The following is a 21174-nucleotide window of genomic DNA, read 5'->3' on the forward strand; positions in this document are numbered from 1 at the left end:
CCACCACCCACCCCCGCGGCCCTGACGTCAGCCTGTCCAGAGCCGCCGCGTTGCCGTCAGCGGCGCGCGCCCCGCCCCCGCGTCTCCAGGGCAACCGTGGCTTTCGATTGTTACTGTGGGAACCGGAGGTAACAGTCTACAGCCATGGTCGCCCCGCAGCACGCGCCGCAGCACGCGCCGCGCCCTGCCAGCGGAGGGTGGAAAGACCAGGAGCAAGAGAAGGCGGGGGCGGGAGTCAAGATCAAACGTATCCGCGGAAGTGGTGGGAGGTGCTGGGCAGGGAGGTGAGCCCTCCAGGGTCTGACTGCTGTGCATCCACCAAGGCAGAGAAGCGTGGTCTGACCGCCGTCCTCAGTGACTCTCTTGTCCTCCCAGCCGAGGTATCACAGCCAGAGGACGGCGAGAGAAGGGGTAGTTCTGGGGCTTGGACTCTTTTCATCTCCCCTGTGGGAGGCTGCTGGGGCCAAAAGGCATCAGAGAACGTTCTGTTTGCGTCCTGTGGGCTGAAGGCGGTAAACGGAAGGCAAGTTTTCCTAAATACGCCACAACACCGTCCTTCCAGAAACCCCTAGCTGAGTAGACTGAGAGCTAAGAGCAAACCCTTGAGTTCATTTCCTGATGGAGTCATAGCCTTCTGTAACTACCCTCCTCAACTTCTCCTTCTGAACCACAGAGAATGATAAGTAGGGTCCCCAGGCCTGTCCCCAACCCTCAGGAAACCAATGAGCTTTTAAAGTTAATCCAGTTCCAAAAGCTTTGTGAGAACATATCAGCATCTTTAGTCTGTCTCTAGGCGCGGTGTTCCAATTTGAGACAGTTTTTCAAATTAGCCCTAAATAAGGGGAGTGAATATCAGAGAGGCTGAAGTCCTGTCCTGCCAGTGAAGTGTGGACAGTGACCCCCCTTTAAAAACATTGTGTATGTCACCTGCCACTGCCAGCATCACCCCCTGCAGGGGATAACAGTTGGACATTGGGTTTTCAATCTCCCTGTGGATAGTGGTGAGAATGGTTCGTGCAACCCGGCCCCGCTCCCCCATTAGTTCAACTTTTCTTTACCTCTCTATGCCCTCTCCTTTTCTAAACTACTCCAAAGACAGCTGGTGCTGATTTCATGGTTGACCAACGCCCACATCACCCCTCCCAGGGACCCTGAGGTCTTAACCAGAGTAAGATGCACTTGATTCTGGCCTCTAGTGGACATCTGTGGATGTATTGTGTGCAGGTGGGAGTAGTACATTGGGAAGCAGAAGGTCCAACATGGCTCCATCATCAACTGTCATTTATGGGGCCATATTCTGTTTTGGAGCCTTCTCTAAAACAGGATAATAATCCCTCCTCTGCCTTCCTGAAGGGGGTGTTGTGAAGATCAAATAGGATCATGTAAGTAAAAGCTTTGAAAACTGAGAAACGCTGTTCTGATATTAAGTAGTCTATCAGCCTGCTATGTGTGTTAAGGGGTAGTGGTGTTGGGTGGAGACCCCAGCTCTAGGCACTTATGCAGAACAAATAGGGGAGGGGGAGCACACCTCCCTGAGCAGACACTCTGGAACCATGAATATTGAGGGGTCCTTTGCTAAGGAGGAGTCAATGGATGGTGCTTGGCTGCTAACCAAAAGGTTGGTAGTTTGAGTCCACCCAGGAGTGCCTTGGAAGAAAGGCCTGGTGATCTACTTCTGAAAAGTCAAGCATTGAAAATCCTATGGAGCACCGTTGTACTCTGACACACAGGGGGTCACTGATTTGGTTTTTGCCAGGGGACCCACTGTCCCAAGAGCTTCAGGAATCCAAGATGGAGTGAGAGGTGGAAATGAGAAATGGTAGGGATGTTCTGAAAAGAAGAGGCCAAATCTTTTGCAGTTGGAACCCATCTGGAGGTGGCAGCCAGAGGGGGAAGAACCAGAGGACTGTACAATGTTAGAGTTGTTTAGCATCTTGGAAATAATTCAGTATACTCCCCTAACCCATTTTATGGATTAGGAAGGTGAGGACCAGACAGGACATAGGCTCAAAAAGTGATGAGTGGTGTTCTCTCTACTCATCTTCTACAGGGCAGGGGAGAAAGCAACGTGAGCTCTTGGGTCTGAATTCAACCTTGAGCAAGTTATTTAGCCTCTTTGTGCCCGTTTCCTCAGTTGTTAGAGGACGTTAATAATAGTACCTACCTCAAGAAGTTGTGAGGTTAAATTAGGCAACACCAAAGCTTCTATTTATCACAATGTCTAGCATACTGTTATTATATGTTATACATGTTATTACTATGTCTATCCTCCAGACCTCATTCTCCTTATCTATAAACTGAAAATTTTAGATCAATGATTCTTGATTGGGGCTTCCTCTCCTGCCAGGGGGGTGCACGAGAACCACATGCGGGGCTTTTTTCTTTTTCTTTTTTAAATAACACATACTTACCAGAGACTATTATTCTAAGACAGTGCTTTTCAAGTATTACCTTGCTTGGGAATGACTAGGGTCATTTTGTCAAAATGCACATTCCTGGGTCTTAGTGGTTCTGGCTCAGTAGGTCTGGAATTGGCCCCAGGAATTCGAGTTTTAACAGATGATGATCCTGATGCAAGCGGTCCCTAGAATGTGTGTGTGTATGGCAGGGTGGGGGGCAGGCACAACCCTCTGATTCTCTGTGGGTCTTGGAGGACATGATGGGAGGTGCCATTTCCCACTTGTTGGGAATAATACCAATGATCTTTTTCTTCCAGCCTGGACATCTTGTGATTGTTAGGGGGAATTCTCCTTCATCTCCTTTCTCAACTCAAGCATGAGCACTTCAGTTCCAATACTGCTTTCCTCTCCCCTTCTGATTTTAAGGCCTGGCTTAAAATTCATTCCTCAATACAATTTCCCTCTCCTTTAAATTCTCACAATAATCCCAAGTAGCAGCAGCTGGGGAGTGCAAGTCATCTCACCTCTTGGGACCTTGCTAAAGGGGACAGCCTATCATAGCCATAAGGGTATGTGGGCCCTGAGCTGTAAATCCATTATTTCCAGAGAAACCAAAATCTGAATTTTCTAAAAATTTAAATGCTGTCAATAAATCCATTTTTTTTTTTTTTAAATCTCATGGGCCAAATCCAACAGGTTTGTAGGAATAGTTCAGTCCATTTCAGAGTCCCCTACTTTTGCCAAGGGATCCCTCTAAAACACCAAGAGCAAGGCAGGGTGTGACAAGCAAGGGAGAACTCTCCCACTTCCTGCTGTAAAGGTCCTAAACCTGGTTAACAGGGCCTCTTGCCTAGGTAAAGTCCCTGGCATCCAGGAGAGTAACTTCAGCTTATTATCTAGGACAGCTGCTATGTGTAGTCAGGAACTCAGAACCTTGGATAACTTAAGGGATATCAATCAGTGTGGTTGTCTGAGGATGGTCTGGAGTATTTGTGCTGCATCCCCTAAACCCTAATTCCTGCTGAGTTCCTGGAGAGGGCCTGTTGCGATCTTCCAGAAAAGAACGGCCCTGCAGACAGGGGATGTTATGAATTGTGTCCCCCCAAAACATATGTTGTAATTCCTAACCTCTGTGCCTGCTGTTATGATCCCATATGGGAATGGGTTCTTTGTTATGTTAATGAGACAGGATTAGTGTAGGGTGTGTCTTCAGTCAATCTCTTTTGAGATATAAAAGATTAAACACACAAGTCAGTTAGCAGAGATGGGGTAGATACCAAGACATACGAAGATCTCCAAGAAACCAGGAAGCAGAAGTTGGAGAGGACCTTCCCCAGAGCTGACAGAGAAAGCCTTTCCCTAGAGCCAGTGCCCTGAATTCAGACTTCTAGCGTCCCAAACTGTGAGAAGATACATTTCCGTTTGTTAAAGCCATCCACCTGTATTTGTTACAGCAGCACTAACTAACTAAAATAGGGTGGATGTCAGCAGCGTGTGTGTTGAGGGGGCAAGCACTTGAAGTGAGGGGAAAGTGGCTGGGGTGGGCAATTATAGTGCCTGGAAGCACTAACTACACCCCCAAAGGCAAACCAGCTGGGCTGCTTAGGCTCTGGCTGTGGTCACTACAAAGTAGCATTGACCCGAGAAACCCTCCAGATGGGTCAAGTCCTAGTTCAGAGGGGCTAGAGCAGTTATGGAGGAGAATGCAGAGTAGACAAGAAGCTGGGCTTTGAGGGAAGGCCAGCACACACAACTCTCAGGGATCAGGCTAAAGCAAACCTAAAGTCATGCGGCCCACACAGAGCCTTGTCAGGTGCTGTCTTCCTAAAACTTCTCCAACATAAATTCTTTCCTAATTTAGCTGAGGCCTCTTTTCCTTCAGTTTGTGCCTTAAGACTTCCACCAAAAATGTGTGAGTATATATGCGGACACATGCATGAGCTTGTCCTGGGGACTCAACTGGAACACCTTCTTGCTTGGTGCTGCCCCATAGGCTGTGTCAATGGCTAGAGATCCAAGACTTCCATGATAAAATGGGTTTTTCTTTGTGGACCAGGAAAGAGATGCTCAAAATCCAAATCACCACTTTATTTTGTGGCAGTCACAGTGGTGCCAGGCCCTGCTTTTCCCATGTCACCCTCCTCTGATCCAGGGTTCTGCCGGCCTTTTCCATGTTTGAGTATCAGAAGTGTCCATCAAGGCCTCTGCCCCTCTTTTCTTGAATGCAGAGCAAGGCTCTGGGAATTGACATTTGTCTCTTAATTGGTCATAGCGAGGGGCAACTAACAGCAGTAGGGGTTCAAGGTGAGGAGGAAAAGGGGAGGGCAGGGATTATAGGTCAGACAGAGGCTGCACCAAGGTGTCATGCCCCATTGGGGTTGGGAGGGGGAATAAAGGGACAGAGGCATTTGTTGGATCTTTCACTCTGCAAACTGGTCCAAGAACTTGCGGTAGGCCTGGCGCTGGGATGCTGCAGCTGGAATGAAGTGGCCACCAGAATGGTTGAGGGTGATGGCTCCAGGGAACTGGCTGGCCAGTTGCACGCTCTCCTGAGAGGGGATGACGCGGTCAGCATCCCCAAAAACATGGAGTGAAGGGAGTGACAAGGGGGCCTTCAGAATGGGTTCCTTGAGTCCAAGGCCCCGGGGACAGAAACCAGACACCAGGATGGTGAACCGTAGCAAGGGGAAGCGGGGATCACCATCCTGGCCCAGGGCACACACAAGGGCTGCTAACGCTGCCCCCTGACTGAAACCAAGGAGCCCGTCAAAAGGCCCAAGCTTGTTCAGTGCCTGTGCCACTGTTTCCAGGGCTTCCTCCAGGCCCCAGCACACCGTGGGCTCTTCCAGCGCGGAGAAAACGGCTCCCTCCTCCGAGAACCACCAGCCTCGGGGCTGCTCCTCCGGAGGGCAGGGCCCTACAGCGATATGGGGGAGAGGATGGGGTTAGGCTAAGGGAATACGGGGAGGTGGGGGAGGACTTGGGAGGGAGGGCTTGGGAATGACAGCGAGAAAGAGAGGCAGCTGAGGAGGAAGGACACAGCTGGGAGTATTGAGAAGGGAGAACAGACTGGCATAAATTGGAGGACAGAGGGGGATGACATGAAGTTGGAAGTCTGGGAGAGCAGGTGAGGTACACAGAGGGGGACCGGGATAGGAGAAATGAAGGGAATGGACAGAATAAAGTGGGCGGAATAAGAGGTGGACACAGGGTGAGGGATACGCCGAAGGGTGTGAAGGGGACGAGGCAAGATGGAGAAGACCGAGTGCATTTCCGGGGCAAGTCTCATCTCACCGGAGTCTGGCCCGGCACCTTCGGGGCCCGCTGCCTCCGGGACCGGGTGCGGGCCGCTGAGGCACACGAGCTCGGCGCAACCCCGCAGCGCTTTCCTCAGCGCTCCGGTCTTCTCGCGGAAGCCCCGCTCGCTCTGCCGGAAGCCCGCCAAGCACAACACGCGCAAAGGTTGCCGCACCATCATAATGCTGGGCAGCGCGCCAGTGAGGCACCGGAAGCGGCTTTTCCCCGAGCGGAAAAAGAATGGGAGGGGAGGAACCAAATGACGGCACCACCCTGACGGCGGGCCAACGAGCTAGTAGCTGAGGGCGTTTCCATGACAACGAGGAGGGGCGGGGCGCAGCTAGAACATGAGTGAGGAATACCTGGGCCCGTGGAGCGTCTCAAGGAGCGAGCGGCGCCACCTTCTCGTCTCTGCAACTGCAATCTTCACAACTCGCGGCTGGAGAGGGGCACGTGGACCTTTCCTGCACCTGAGGACACAGACTTTGGCTACGGTCTCGCTCCACTGCATTTCTCGTCACGGCCGCAGGGCGGCGGCTTCGGCTCGTGTGACCACGGAGGCGACCAGTGCAAAGACGTCGCCCAAGGGCAGTCTCTCAGCCCTCCTTGGAGTCCCCGCCCACCTTCCCCAGGGCAGGCGGGCCCAGAGTCTTGCGGGGCCGCTCCTGCCCATGGTTCACTGTCCACGGCCCCAAGGAGCTGCCGGCGTAGAAGTCCATGGGGTAGGGCTGCTGCCAGGAAATGTCCCTCAGGGCCACAGCTGCCTAGGGGAGGAGAACCGGACGATAAAGTTCACTAACATTTTCTGCACGTTGATTATTTAATCCAGTCCTCACAACGGCTTTACGAAAGTCCTGTTACCCCCATATTACAGAAAGAAGTGTGAGACCCAGAGAGGTAAAAGGACTTGCCGAAGGCCACACCAGCCAGGAAGTGGCCTAGCTGGGGTACAAGGCAGTCAGACTTCAGTTGCTACGAATTTAACCAAATGCTGCCCACGTACCCCACTCCCGACCCATCCCTTCACAGAACCAGGTGCAAGGCCCACTCTCTCCCAGGGATTTTCAAAACTTAGCATTACCTCATAGGGTGTCAGCAGCGGCTTGGGGAAGGCTGTGCCCCAGTCAATAGAGAGCCGTGGACATGCCACCTGCACCCACCTGGAAAGGAAAGCAGATCAGACTCCAGGTGGGAGCCTCACCTTCTTCTGGGCAGGGAGACATACTGAAGAACATGACTGTGTCCCCAGTGTACCCTATGAATGTTTACTGAAATAAAGACTGTCACCTACTGCTGTTTGGAATAACAATCTGACCATATTGCTGCCGCTTATTTAGTTTCCTCCGCTGACTGTGAGCTTTCTGAGGGCAGGGCCTGGGCAGCTGCTTCATGCTAGTATCTCCAGAACCAAATTTAGTGCCTGGTACAGTACAGGTGCCAATAACCCCTCAACTTAACCTCACACAGAACAACTGTGACGCTGCCACAACCTCTGGCTCTAGAGCCAGACAAGACAGGAGTGACCCATAGTTAAAGGAAACCCCTGCTGACCAAGCACTCAGTAAACACTCAAATTTCATGACCATGGAAGCAATTCGCATCGACTCCAGCCTTCCATGTGTCTGGGCAGGACCTGGCTTCTCAGCTTCTTTAGCCAGGCTCACAGCTAGGTAGGTAAGGCAAGGAAACTTACACATCCACCTGAGGAAGTAGGCTAAGCTTGCTGGGGAAGATCTCTGAGAGCAGCAGTCTCAGGAAGGGAAGTCCCAAAGCCTGAAGCCGAGATTCCAGGTGCTGTTGGGAGAGGGGACAGAGCGAGGGTCACCATGATCAAGCGGAACCCCCTTGGCTGATTTTCCCAGCTGGGTTTTCAGTCAGTCCCCATCTTCAGAGGCCATCCAGAGCCCTCTGACCTCCAGGATCTTGGGGCTACCCTGGCGGCCCAAGGTGCCCAGGATGAGGCCCCAGGATTTAGCCGAGCGGGCAGTAGCTATGGCTTCCTGGCGGGTGGCCTGCATATGCTGGTGGTCATAGTGCTCTCTGGACAGGACTTTGCTGTATGGGTCGTACCTGGAAAAGAAGAACCTGGCAGGGTCACTGTGATAGCCACTCATGGGACTCCCACTATATACATGGCTCTCAGCCCCTTGGGCTCCTGAGCCTTCAGGCACCATTTATCCTCTGACTCTGCAGCTGCAGGTAACTTCAGAACAGAGACAAGAGCCGGGATTGTCACTGGGAAGCTCAGTCCCACAGATGGGGCAGGCAAGAGTAGGGGAGGGCTTTAGAATCTCAGTGTGAATCCCGGAGGCTTGGTGGGCTGCTGCTGCTGCTCTGATGCCCAGATCCAGGGCCTAAGGGCCTCAGACCCTCAGGGCCAGGGGCTGTTGAGGGGCCGGGGCATAAGGAAGTTTCTGTGAATTGAGGGCACCAGTGGCAGGGGATCCCACTCTCTCCCAGCTGCTGAGCCCAGCCCAGCCCATACCGGTAAGCAGGGACATTGGGGTTGGCAATCATGACAGACTCCAGATGGAAGCGGCCATCTCCAAGATACCTGCAGGTGGAAGAAAGGAGGCCATAAATGTGGTGTGGGGCAGCAGAAGAGGCGCTCACCACCCTGGAGGTCCAGAGGACTGTGTTCTCGGCTGGCTGTGCTGCTGACTACAGTGTGAATTGGGATAAGTCATCATTTCACCTCTTGGGGCTTTAAGTTTTCTCACATGTGAAATAAGGAGTTTGAACTGGATGACCATAAGGTCCTTCTAGTTATGTATGTAATGCGGAATCTAAGAAGTGACCGCCCCAACCTTTCAGGAGAGTAAGGCCCCCTGGGGCTGTAGAGATCCTAATTTGGAGGTGAGGGGCAGAATCTCCTCCATCTAGCTCAATACAGATGTGAGAAGTAGTGCTCAGGTTGTGCTGTAAATGAGGTTTCAGGGTACACACTGGCTACTCTCTGCCCAAACTAGTTCTCAGGTCCAGTTGTTACTGAGTTATAACAGCTACCATTTACTGGACTTGTGCCTTCTGGGTACCAGGCCTGGACAAGTATCTGACGTGCGTGATGTCACTCAGTCCTACTAAAAAATTCTCCAAGATACCCATACTTACTCTCAGTTTACAAAGGTACAACTGAGTTTCAGGGATGTCAAGAATTTGCCCAAAGTTACACAGCTATTAAGCAGTGTTCCAGGACTTGAGTTTGGGTCTGACTCCAGGCTTAATCACCATGTCATACCAAGCATGCTCTAGGAGATATTGTCCCTAACTACCTCCCCGTGCCATGAAGAGTCCAGGGTATGGAGGATAACCTGCCTGGGGCAGCTCTTTCCTTGCTTCTTGATCTCACCTCATTTTGATGAATGGCCAACCCTCAGGGTGGCCCTCCCTCCAGTATACATTTTGAAGCCCCCAAGGATAGACATCTAAGAGCTCAGAGTCATGCAAGCACAGGCACGGGGAATGCCCCTCAGGGAGCAGGCTGCCAGGGCTGGGCTGGGGAAGGCCCTGATGTGGGCCTGTCTAGGGGTAGGGGTGTCCTGTGTGGGTGCAGCCAGGCCTGTGGGACCAGCCTCCGCAGCTCTGGAGGTGGGGCTGAGTCAGGGAGTGCCCCGCTCCTTCCCCGCCATTAGCTGGGAACAGGTCTCCCCTCCCCAGTCCCAGCTGGGGGAGCTGTCGTCTCTGAGGCTGGCTGCATTCACACAACATTAAGCACTTCCATTACCTAAAATAATTAGGTGGCAGGAGACACGCTGCTCCTGCTTGTTAGCTGTCCGAATGCTAAATTAATGGGGCTGCAGCCTGGGTGTGCCCATCCATCTTCTCCAATTATATTCCCACCATATCTAGCCTACCCTCATCCCCCCATCAAGCCCTCTGATTCCTTCCGCCACCCTGAGCGCAACCTTCTGGACAGAGCAAAGTACAGGGAGGGAGGAAACCTAACTTCTTGTCCCTATTTTGTCGCTAACTTGCAGTGTGGCCTTGGGCAAATGGTTAAAGAGCTTGAGACTCAGTTTCCTTTCCTGTACAGTGAACTTCAGGCTCCCTCCCAGGGTTCATTTCTTATGTCTCCACGAGCACCCCGTTTCTAACTTACACAATAGCCTCCACCTCTTCGGGTAGTCGGGGGGATGTGCAGCCCAGAATCTCCCCAGGGGACAGGGGCTTGCACTGTGGGACACTCACACGGTACTCAGCTTTCAGCTCCTGGGCAGCTGCCTGTAGGGATAACGAGGGAAGGGACGCAAGTGGCTGGAGAAGGAGAGCCAGGCCGAGGAGCAGCCTGGAGCATCTGGCGTGGGGATCCAGGAACGGCCAGAGACTGGCCACTGTCTGCTGATGGGATGCTGGACATCCTCACATCCACTCACCTGCAAGGTTGACACAAACTGAATGGTGCTGACCAGGGCAAGGGCACTGGCTGGGGGAAAGGTGAGGCGGATAGAGTCCAGCAGGTGGGTGGTATCTATCCGGATGTCCACAAACACATACAGCACCCGGAAGTCTTGGGCTGAGGTGTCCATGGGAACTGGGAAGACAGAAGAATTGAGAAGACTGTTTCAGAAGGCAGGAGGAGCAGAGGGCCTGGCCTGGGCCGAGCTCTCTGAGAAGCCAGGACCAGTGATGTCAACCACTGTGACAATCCTTCACAACCTCGGGGTGGAAGGAGGGTGGGGAGGAGGGGGTCACAGGTCCCCTAAGAGCTCCTCCTGGTTAGGCTTCTCTGTCACTCGGCCAGGGGCCCAGCCTGCTCTACCATCAACAGCCTTTCAAACACCCGCATCTGGGACAGCAGCATGGTTTCCAAGGCAACCAAATCCAAAGGAAAGATCCACCTGCAGAGCAGGAAGGCCGAGGCCATCCCAGAAATCAGGAGGGACCTCATGCCTGCAAGCAGGGCAGGCAGGCGTGGCAATGGGGATTAGTGTGCAGCCCTGCCCTCCTTCCAGCCCTGCCAGGTCCAGGTACCTGGCCTGCCATACCCAGGCAGCTGTGGCCATAGTGCACCAGGAAGTCCGCTCCCAGGGCTCTCGCAGTAAAGTCATCCACACAGCAAGCCCCATAGGTCACGTCACCCATCACCATCACTTCGGCCTCTGTGAACCTGGGGCAGGAGGAGGAGTGGGATAGTGATACAAGGTGGGAGAGAGATCTAACCCTGTGGAGGGGTCTCAGGGCCCAGCTCCTCTCTCCCTACCTCTCTCAATTCCTTAGGTTGGCAGCTGCCACTTCTGCCAGCAAAGAGTAGGAGGTGCCCAGCTGCCACCTCCCTCAGCCCTGGCAGCAGCTCCTGGAACTGTAGCTGCACAAGCATGGTTTCTAAAACACCCTGATTCCTCTGGCCAGGCTCAGACTGGAAGAGGGAGCCAACCTTCAGACTGGCATACACAGGGTCAAACACAGACCACCAGGGCCTGCAGCCACCTGAACCCATCCCACCCAGAGCAATGAGCCCACGCAGGGGCACACATGCAAAGGCACCCACTCCCACACTTTAGCACTGTGGTCTTGCAAGGGAATGGATGTATGGGTACACACAGCCTCCCCTTTTGCCCAGGCACCCTGCCACCTCCCCACCATTAAGCAGGGCCCTCAGTGCCCAGGTTGGGGGGGCCCAAGCCCAGCTGCCTCACAGCACATGGCACCGCCCACCTGACTCATGTATCAGGAAGAGTGGGCTCCAGCCAGCACATTGCCATGGGATCTGCTGCCAGGCCTGAATCACAGGGCGAGGGGGGTGGGCAGGGAAGACCCCGCACCCCCTGACTCACCACAGGAGTGGAACAGGAGGACCAGCTCTTCCCTGGGACAGATTCACCCCTGGGCCTGGCTCAGTGACTGGGGTCCCCCCCCATTCCTCTCCTGGGGGTGTGGTGGGGGAAGCGGAGCTACTGCCAGCCAACCCCCCTCCCCCAAATCAGGCTGTGCCCAGAAGCAGATTATTCAGTTCCTTAGAATGCAGCCCAGGCGTCTGAGTCAGCCGGAGCACTTAATTTTTTATAGATTAAAATGTATGCAGATTGGCCGGAGCCCCAGAGAGCATCCCCAAGGGGCAAGAGGATGGGAGCAGGGAAGTGAGTCTGTGGCAGCAGCGGGATGGGAGCAGGATGGGGGGAGGGCGGCAGCAGGGAAGTGGGAGGTTCCCACCAGGAGATAACCTCCCTTCTCTTCATTCCCCCTCCCTGTTCCCATGCTGGCTCCAGATGGCTGAGAACTGACTCCTCCCTCCCAAGGATGGCTCATTGGATGGAAGAAACTTAGACCGAGGGGAGAAGAGGAACTGAATACCTTCTCCTAGGCACCCTTATTCTCCTACCAAACCCGTCCTTGCTCTGAATGTGCCAAAGAAAAAGAGGCCCCCAGCCAGACTCCGTGCTGACCGATCAGCCCATCCCAGGGTCAGCTCTAAGGATTCTTAGGTGCCTCCCCAGGCCCCATCACCTGCTCTGGGCCCAGCTTTGAAGATACTGGAATTGACCTCGTTCTTTCTCCCAATTTTTTTGGGGGAGGAGCGATTTTTAAGTACAAACAGGGATCTCAGCAGGATTGGAAGCTTGGTTTGGGTTTTTCCCTTTGTGTGTGTGTGTGTGAGTGGTTGAGAGGTGGTGAGGGGGAATACACAGAGGTCTAGAAGGAAAAAAAGATGCCAATAGACAGAGCTGTGATGGCACAGGGAGGGTCTTGGCCCAGTTTCCTCTCCAGCGCCAGCAACTGCCTCACCTTTCCAAGATATCCACAACGGTGCAGGCGAAAAGGAGGAGGCCTTCGGGCATTTGCAAGGCCACTGCAAGACAGAGCAGAGACAGGAGAGGCAGAGGGCTGGGAGGAGGCCTGGATGGGGACACTGGTCCCTGGCTAGACAAGGCAATCTCCCCATACTCAGCCCAGCTCAAAGCCTGGGGGCTCACCCTTCTTGGCCTGGGCCTGCTGGATCCTCCAGATGGTCTTGGGGATCTCAAAGTTGTAGTTAGAAGGCAGTACCTGGATGGCTGCTTGCAGCTGGGGGTTGTTCAGAATCTCAGGCGGGATCTGATTGGCCAAGCGGCCCCGAGGAACTCGACCTAGGATGAATGTTAAGGCCTGAGTCAGCACCTGGCCTAGACCACAGCCAGACCCAACTAAGCCGTTAACTCCCTCAAAGTTTAAGGCCCAGATCTCAGATGTCAAGGGGGTTGGCCCAGCCTTCTTCCCTACTGAGTCATCTTGAAGCAAGAGACAACTCATTAAGCCAGGAGGAAATCTTTATAGGCTCACTCCTTTGCTCAGAAGAGTAGAGGAGACACCAGGGGACTGGACTGAAGGACAGAGTCTGGGTCCACACAATTGCTACTTGATGAAGAACAATCCAGTGGAAAATTCAAGAGCCTAGCCAGTTCAGCTAGTCTGGGAAAATGCCCCCCCCCCCATCCTATCCCTGGAGAACATCTTGAAGTTCAGCGGTCCCAGGCATGAGATCTATATGCAAAGTGTTATGAGTACTTATTTTAAAAACTGCCCGCCTTACTCCGAGTCCCACTGACCATGCCCACACTGGTTAATTCTTGCACTCTTCCCTCTCCTCATTTAAAATGGAAATAAACAACATATATTTAACTGAGTTAACTAGTTTCCTGGTCCCGTTGCCTCCCTCCACCGCCCAAGGATGGAAAAAATATACTCTAGTCAGGACTGTGGGCAAATAGGTAAGGACAGAAAAGTGAACTTACCCTCTAGGGGCTACGGACTAGTGGGGCCAAAGACAGGTATACAAATAATTACAACCCTCTTATTAAAGGAGAAAACGTTGTAGCTCTTTAGCAAGGCTGCAACCCTTAACCTGGACTCATTCTACTCCCCACAGCTCAGCTCAGCTCAACCCCCAGTTATCTCTTATGAGTCAGACAGTTCGTGAATGTGAGAAGGCAAGAAATTAATTTATTCACTGAATATTTATTGAGCCTGTACTATGTGCCAGAATCTGTGCTAAGGCCCCTCACTATGATAGGAGACCCTGGAAGACCTAAGCCTTTATCCACTGTGAATGGGGGAAGCAGGGGGCGGGGGGTAAGGCTGGAAGGCTAGCACAGAAGGCTGGGAGCCTGAGACCAGGTCTGAATGTTACCACTGCTATGGTTTTTGTCCAGTTGTTTCAGAGGCCTTGGGGCAACCAGCCCAGCCTCCCTGAGCCCTTCACAGAGCCTCCTTCTGACAGGTCAAAGCCTTTTGAGGACCGTGGGGTGCAGAATCAGCTAGCCTTAGCAGCTCAACAAATCCCACGGGCTCAGTGGGACTGGGATTGGCGCCTCCTCTTTTATCACGTGGCTGTGATCATCTGTTTACATCTGTATTCCCCGGTATACTGTGACATCCCTGAGGACAGCGGCAGTATTCTAGTCCCTGCACTTAGCGCAGGCCTGGCATTCAATCGGCGCTCAATCAACGCCTGGTGAGTGGAAACTATGTGCGTCTTCCCTGAAAGTATTCCTAAGGGCCCACTGTGAAGTGACCGCACCAACAGGCCTGGTCCCATCGAGTCCGTCTTATCCGTGACTCTTCATGTGTCTGTCTGCTGGCGAAGGCATGGGCAGCGTTTCCAGCTTGAGAACTACAAGTTCCCAGGAGGTGTTGCTCCCGGTCAAGTCCTAGGGCTGCAAAATGAGACCAGGCCCCCTGGGCTCCGGTGACAGCAGCCTAGAGCGAGTGACAGCGGGGACTTCCGGGTCTGGCGGAGAAGGCGATGCTGCCGTTAATGGAGGCTGATCCTGCCAATGATTTGAGGGCCCCACCCCGAGATGGGAGATTTGGAGGCCGCAGCGCTGCAGCACCCACCTCTGCCAGGGCCGCTTCGGCCGCTGGGCTCCGCCGCCTCCGACACAGCCAGCGCCGCCATCACCAACTTACCCACGTGGGGACCAAAAAGACAGCGCTAGAGGAATGCGGAGAGCGTAGGCATTGCAATCGATCGAAGATTGACCAGCGAGGGGCGGAGACTCTCTGGGTGGGGTCCAAGAAGGAGAAGATACGGGCGGGGCTATAGTGGGTTCTATCTCAGCCCGGAAGGTCAAAACTCTCGGGGGCCCCTAGTGGTCCCTGACCACGCGGTTATGTTCTCCCGCCCACCCAGTCTCCCCTCCCTTCCCCAGCTGGTCCGAACCTGGCATTCTGGGACTAGCACTCCCTTCTTGCGAAATCGTGCGGGCCCGAGTTCCGTGAATGGGGACACCCGCTAGGTCTTCCTTCAACTCCCTCCCTTTCTCCTCTCCTGGTAAGCAGTGGTCAGACAGACGGACGGCGTGTGGGTGGGGCCACATTCCCTCCTTCAGAGGACCCCACTGCCCGGACGGGACAGAACTCTGCGCCCACCAGAGCCCACCAGACCAGCTCCAAGCTGAGAGATTTCGCGCGGATTCCCGGAGCGCCGTAGTGCCCTCGTCACCTCTAGAACCTGTGTGGAAGGTTCACGTGCGAGGAACGGCTGCGCAGGAGAAGGTGCCGAGCTTGAGGGTGCTTTTCTGGGAGGATGGGGCAGTCTGAGGACACAGATTGTCTAAACCTGATTCCTGACCAATGTTTGCTGTGCCAACGCTGCCCCTCAGATCTAGATAAGCCTTTCTCCTGATCAGCACCCTGGGCTCCTGGGACTCCAAAGAGAAGGTAGAGCAGCCAGTGAGACAGTCTTGACCTTTGGAAGAGTGAAGTACCTGTAAGGCTGGCCCGCAGCTAGGTCGGCCCCATACAGCAATAGAGCAATGGTCCTCCAAGGCCGTTTGCCCACCCTGCCCCCTGGCACCGGCCTCTCCTCTCTGCGGTAATGCTGTGAGCACAGCTGGCTCTTTAAGGCAGCTCTGTGGCCTCGGGCTCCCCCGGAGGCCCTCCTTGCTTGGAAACCCCTAATTAAAGTGCAGGGAGAAGTGAAAACAAGCAGCCAGAGAGGTCGCCCAGAGAGGAGCCATGGCTGGGCAGGCTGGGAGTGAGTAGAGAAGGGGTGGACCAGAAGGGGTCCACTCAGGCCGCTAGCACTGTTAGAATAGTCAGCTTTGGACAGGAATGTGGTTAGCACCGATCCTAGGAAAATCTTCTCTCATCTTGATGAGAGTCTAGCGTGCACTTTCCCAGCTCTCCCAGGTTCTCTGGACCCTCAGGGTGCAGTATCTTAATTTCTGAAATTACCTGAGCTGAGCCCCTCCCCCTTCAGGACCCCAAGGCCCAAACTGTAGTCAGCTTTAGCTCTGGCAGCAGCTGAGAGTTTCAAGAGGGAAAGACTAGGCCCCGCCCTTTAGGACCTTACCCTTGGCAGAGGTGGGGCCGGTTTGCAGAAGGTCCCCACCTCCTGTGACATTGCCCCAGAGCCTTTGTGTTGAATGAACCACCCTGGCCTCCATTTAGAAACCAGGTGATGTCTTGGAGAACTGGGCATCAAGGGCAGATGTGAGCACTTCTCCCAAAACCCTGCAACGAGGGGCATTGAGGCCTGCCTTTCACCTTGGGCCAAGGGCACCCTCATCTGTCCATGGGGTCTCTCTGCCTAAGTAACTCAGCATCCTGAGTAATTACTGCCTGACAAGAAGGTGGGCACAGTGCACCCCCATATTACACCACAATACCCGCCTACAGTCACCCACATCCCCTGGCTGGACTCCAAGGCAGCACCCAGCCCTCCTGAGGCCTGAAATAACTCTGCTTCTCACACTCACGCCCAGCGCCAGCCAACTTTGCCTAAGATGTTGGAGTCTGTGGGACAGAAGGTCATGAAGAGGCGGCTTGGCTAGGTGGAAGGAGGATGAGTGTACTGATGAAAGCCCACACTTTGTCACTGATCTGCTATGTGACATTGAACAAGTTGTTCAACCTCTCTGGGCCTCAGTTTACTAATGGAGGGCCTCTGCAGCTCTGACTGTCATGGAGTTCAGCTTTAGCTTGCAGAGCTCAGGTTGGGGTGGGGTCAGCTCGGCCCTATGGCTGCTCAAGGCTGAGAGGAATGACTCACCTTCTGCTCCCACCCTAAGAGGGACCAATCTTTTTAACCTTCAGAACACACCAGGTTGCTTTCCCACCTCCAAGCATTTGTGCATTATTTCCTGCTTGGAATGCCCTTTTCCCTACTTGGCCTGATGGACTCAGTCCCCAAAATGACTTCTGTGAAGGCTTCCCTGATCATCCCTCACTCCATTAGGGAGCTAGCAGAGCCTCATCCCACACTTCGTACCTCCTCCTGTCACATTCTGTGATGCCTTGTGGCTCTTTCTCACTCCACTACACCCTAAGTTTCTGGAAGTCCAAGCCCGTACTGTTAGCTCAAACCCAGAGCCTCAGTGGCATTGAATACACGTGTTAGTGAATGAATGATACTGGCCTTCTTTCTGACCTTCCTATCATGCCAAGTTTGTGCCAGCTTCAAGGCTTTTTGCAAGAAATCACATGACTCATTCTCTTACTTCAGTTAAATCTCCACTTAGATGTTACCACCTCAGAGAAGCTTTCTCTGACCACCCTCATGTCAGCTCCAGCAGAACAAACACCCTGCTTTCTTTGTTTTGAAGCATACATCTCATCTGGACTTATTTGTTCCCTATTAGAACATAAGGGAGAAGCTCTGGTGGTGCTGTGGTTAAGCACTTGACTGCTAACTTAAAGACTGGTGGTTCGAACCCCCCAGCTGCTCCTTGGGATAAAGAAGTGGCAGGGTGCTGCTGTAAAGATTATAGCTTAGAAAACCCTAAGAGGCAGTTCTACTCTGTCACGTGGGTGGCTATGAGTCTATAACGACAACATAATTTAAGGAGTCCCTGGGTGATGCAAAAGGTTAAGGTTTCTACTACTAGCGGAAAGGTTGCAAACCCATTGCAGAGGCATCTAGGAACAAAGGCCTGGCAATCTGCTCCAGGAAGGCCACTGCCTTGAAAACCATATGGAGTGCAGTTCTACTCTGCACACAAGGGGTCACCATGAGCAGGAATTGGCTAGAAGGCAACTGGTGTTTTTGCAGGGGGGGGGGAGGTTTACTATAATGTAAACTCCATGAGGGCAGGGGCTTTGTCTTTTTCACTGGGCTAGTTTCAAGGACCAATAAATACGTGTTGAATGAGTGACTTGGCCCACTCTTTTCCCTTCCCCAAGACTCCCTTTATCCTAGGCCAGAAGGGGGTGCCGGCCTCTATTCAGAATCTCGCCAGCACCGTCTCTACACTCAGTCTAACCGACCCCCTGCGGGATCCGCTTTCTAGGCGGTGCCTCCTCATTTTTCCGTGACTCCCCGGGTGGGGTCTCCGTGGACTGAGGAAGATCAGCGCCCCCCAGGCGGAGAGAGCCGACCTGAGCCCCGCACTGGCACTCTGCTCTCTACGATTTGCAGCCGAGCGTCCCCGAACGCTTTCTGCGAGGTCCAGATCCGCCCGAGGCACGCCTCACCTCCCCCGCAAAAAGAGAACAGTGTCCTGGGGCGCGAGATGCGGGGCGGCTGCGTCCGCCGGAGCTGTCCTGGGCGGGGAAGAGCCGTCGAGCCTCCGAGGAGGAAGGGGCACCGGCCAGGGTGGAGATGGACAGGGATGCGGACTTGTGATCCTAGTTATCTGCGGCGGTCCTTCCGACACAGCCGGTCGGCGGGGCGCTCGCTAACTGCCGCTTCTCCCCGTGACCTCCAGCCGCGAAGGGCGAGCGGGAGGGGGCTGGGCTGCGGGCGCGGGCTCCAGGAGGGCAGTTAAAGTGTCCCAAGGACCGGCCCAGGGGCTGGGGCAGCTACTTGGACGGACGTGGGCCGAGGATCGTCCCCGGGGGCGGGCGCAGCGAAAACACCTTGGGAGGCGGCGCCGCGCGGCTGAGCGCTGCTGCCCTGGGAATAGGACGGCGATCGGCATAGCGAGCTGAGAGCACTTTCATAAATTTTGTATGGGAGGCGCTCCGTGAGCGGGGGCGGGGAGCGGGAGGGAGGGAGCTTGCGTGAGAACAAGCAAGCGACGGAGGGAGGAGGAGGAGAGGTGGGGGAAACCGGTGGGGAGGAAGGGAGGCGCCCCGCTCCGCGGATCGCTCGGTCCTGCAAACGCGTGCCGGGCGCTTTCCCGGGAGCTCGGCGGTGCGTGCGAGCGCCCTTTTGCAGCAACCGCGGCGGCGGCGGCCCGAGGGGGAGGAGAGGAGGGGGCCACGCGGCCCGCCGGCTGTGGGGCAGTGTCCCCCCTCAAAACCGCCGGCAAAGTGCTCCGGGCGGCAGAAGCAGGCCGCCGTCTCCGCGGAGCAAGCCGTTCGCCCCGGGGCTGAGCGAGCGCGCGGAGCTGCTGTGGGGCAGCGCCGCTGTTGCTGGTGGGCGCCGGTGCCCTGGGCGCGGGGCTCGGGCTCACCATGCCCCTGCGGGGCCGGGCCGCCGGGCATAAGCGGATCGCCGGCTTGCCCCCGCCTCAGCGCGCCCGGATTAGCCGCAGCCGGCGCCCAGGGATTTGAATCTGGACCCCGGGAGGGAGCGCGCCTACGCCGACCTCGGAGCGGCGGCCCGGCGGCCAACATGCTTCGCAAAGGTGAGTTGGAGCCGCAGGGGCAAGTTGGAGTTGGATACGCGCGAGGTAGAGCCGCGAGCCCGGGAGCCGCCCGGCGCTGGGGCTCCGGGCCCGGGAAGCAGTTTCCGGCGGGCTGGCGGGCCTTGCGGGGACGCACTTGCGGAGGGGTTGCTGTTGGAGCTCAGTTCTGATCGGTGGCCAGTTGCGAGACACAGGGTTTGCTCTTTGGATCAAGGGGCCAGGCCTAGGTTTCTGGCTCGGTGGGGTCAGCCCGAGACCAGAGTGAGCGGCCCCTGTGCCAGGATGGCGCCGCGACCGTAGTGGAAGGGGAGCTGGCCTCCTGGGACCCTTGCTTTGCCATTATAAAGTTTTGCACTTGCAGGCTCCCATCCCCTGCGCGGGCAAGCTGCCTGCTTCTGCCGCTTCGGCGAGGCAGATCCAGCTTGCGCTCCTGTGCAGTCAGCGGTCAGTCACGGCGCATTCAGCTCGGGCGCTTCCTGCGCGCCCTAGCTCCCCAGGAGGGGCCTGGACGCGGGCACCTTCCCCGCTGCCCTGCTTTGGTCCCCAGGGATCGGTTCAGGGCACCCAGCGACCGAGGAGGTGGGTGGCAAGTGTCTGATGGGTTCTTCAAACTTTCCTTAAGCTTAGAGCGGAGGGACGCGAAGGCCGCGACGGCAGCGTGAGCCGCCCGGGCCAGGCTCAACTTGGGGAGAGCTGGCTCCGCGACCACCTCACCCCGACTGCGCGGCAGCCCGGCTGGGGATCTCGCACGGCAAAGTTGGCACGGGCGCCGGGGAAGTCCCGCCGCGCCCCCACGTGGCTGCCGCGCGGGGCGCAGTCCCCCGGGCCCAGGGAGGGCAGGTGACCACGCTGTGAGCCCCCGGGCCCCGCCATCCGCTGGCCCGGCCTCTACGTCTGCCTCTCTTCCCTCCCAGGACCGGGCGGGCTGCAGCGCCGCGCCAGGACCCCCTTGTCCCTGGCCTGGCAGGGAGCCGGAGAGCCGCGGCGCCTGCGGCTGGCTACCCGAGCCTTGCGGGAGCCTGCTGAAGCTGGAGCTCAGGTAGCGGAGGGGCCTGATCCCTGGGCTCGGCGCTCCAGCCTTAACCCGCCCCTGTTTCCATGGCAACAGACCGAGGTGTCGTAAGCACGAGATTCTGACCTCACAGCGGGATGGGGAAGGAGAAAACCGGCAGGGGGAAGGGGCGGAGTGGGGGGCGGGGAGCGAAGCCCCAGGATGGACCGAGAGCAGCAGATGTGGGGTGATGAAGAGACCCGTAAGCAGGTCAGACAGGTGGGTGAAGAAACCATGCCTCAGGCGAGGGCAGTAAAGCCTGTGTGGTGATCCTGGCTGAGACCCACCGAGGAGGCTCGGTTGCCCCATTGTGGCTAAATAGTCACAAACTTGTGTGTGACTTGTGCCCTCCACGTGTGTCTGTGCAGGGCGGGGGGGACGCTGGCTGCCTTTCACTGTGGCTGATTGGAGAAAGCTCTTCACAGATACACCCCAGTTGCCTTTTCCCTTCAGAAAGGGATGAAAAGTCATTTCAGCAGTAGAGTGGTGCTGGTCGGAGAGTCTCTACACAGAGGAGGTGCTCCTGACAGAGCTGAGCACAGACCTAGGTCTCAGTAGCCTGGGCCTGGAGCGTGAAACTTGCCCCAGTGGGGAAGGCTTCCCTGGCAGTTTTAAAAGGCCGCCATGTGTAGGCTGCAGGTCTGTGATGGAGAAAACAGAGAGGCACTGACATCTCATTTCCCTCTTGGTCTTTTGTCTTTTGGCAGTTTACAGTTACAAACAAGCCATGGAGCAGCCCACGCACTTTATGTATATGGTTTAGGTGCCCAGGGAGGCTTGAATGGCCTCCAGGAGCCTTCCTTTCTCATCCTCACCAGCCAGAGGCCCAGCTCGAGGTGAGCCCAGTGCATTCTGGGGGCCGCTTCCTCGGGGGAGGCTCACTTACCCTGCTCAAGAAGTGGCCACTGGAGGCTTGGCAGTCACGTGTGTTTGCCTCAGG

At 55.5% G+C, this 21174-nt stretch overlaps 2 protein-coding genes across 2 annotated transcripts; both read right to left on the reverse strand.

The window, feature by feature from the left end:
* Positions 1-4251: 4251 nt before the first annotated feature.
* Positions 4252-5877, reverse strand: OVCA2 (OVCA2 serine hydrolase domain containing). The gene is made up of 2 exons (XM_004376152.2): positions 5694-5877; positions 4252-5316 (listed from the first exon to the last, which is right to left on the reverse strand). Exons 1-2 carry the CDS (start codon positions 5875-5877, stop codon positions 4820-4822), a joined length of 681 nt encoding a protein of 226 aa, XP_004376209.1. The 3' UTR covers positions 4252-4819.
* Positions 5250-19172, reverse strand: DPH1 (diphthamide biosynthesis 1). The gene is made up of 16 exons (XM_004376153.2): positions 18664-19172; positions 18428-18507; positions 18004-18155; positions 14508-14604; positions 12608-12760; positions 12420-12483; positions 10682-10803; positions 10070-10227; positions 9796-9917; positions 8182-8250; positions 7610-7766; positions 7390-7490; positions 6778-6856; positions 6320-6460; positions 6059-6166; positions 5250-5316 (listed from the first exon to the last, which is right to left on the reverse strand). The coding sequence occupies exons 1-15, from the start codon at positions 19170-19172 to the stop codon at positions 6077-6079; spliced, it is 2094 nt and encodes a 697-aa protein (XP_004376210.2). The 3' UTR covers positions 5250-5316; positions 6059-6076.
* Between the last annotated feature and the right edge of the window lie 2002 nt (positions 19173-21174).

Source organism: Trichechus manatus, unplaced genomic scaffold, assembly GCF_000243295.1.
Source record: "Trichechus manatus latirostris isolate Lorelei unplaced genomic scaffold, TriManLat1.0 scaffold00040, whole genome shotgun sequence".
Classification (NCBI taxonomy): Eukaryota; Metazoa; Chordata; class Mammalia; order Sirenia; family Trichechidae; genus Trichechus; species Trichechus manatus.

Excerpts from the sequence above, each read along its gene's own strand:
- OVCA2 (XM_004376152.2), bottom strand. The coding sequence starts at position 5,877 with ATGATGGTGCGGCAACCTTTGCGCGTGTTGTGCTTGGCGGGCTTCCGG. Across the intron at positions 5,317-5,693 it reads AGGTGCCGGGCCAGACTCCG|GGCCCTGCCCTCCGGAGGAG; the intron begins GTGAGATGAGAC and ends ATATCGCTGTAG.
- DPH1 (XM_004376153.2), bottom strand. The coding sequence starts at position 19,172 with ATGTTGGCCGCCGGGCCGCCGCTCCGAGGTCGGCGTAGGCGCGCTCCC. Across the intron at positions 18,156-18,427 it reads GGGGACGATCCTCGGCCCAC|GACAGCTCCGGCGGACGCAG; the intron begins GTCCGTCCAAGT and ends TTCCCCGCCCAG. Across the intron at positions 10,228-10,681 it reads CTATGGCCACAGCTGCCTGG|TTCCCATGGACACCTCAGCC; the intron begins GTATGGCAGGCC and ends CTGTCTTCCCAG.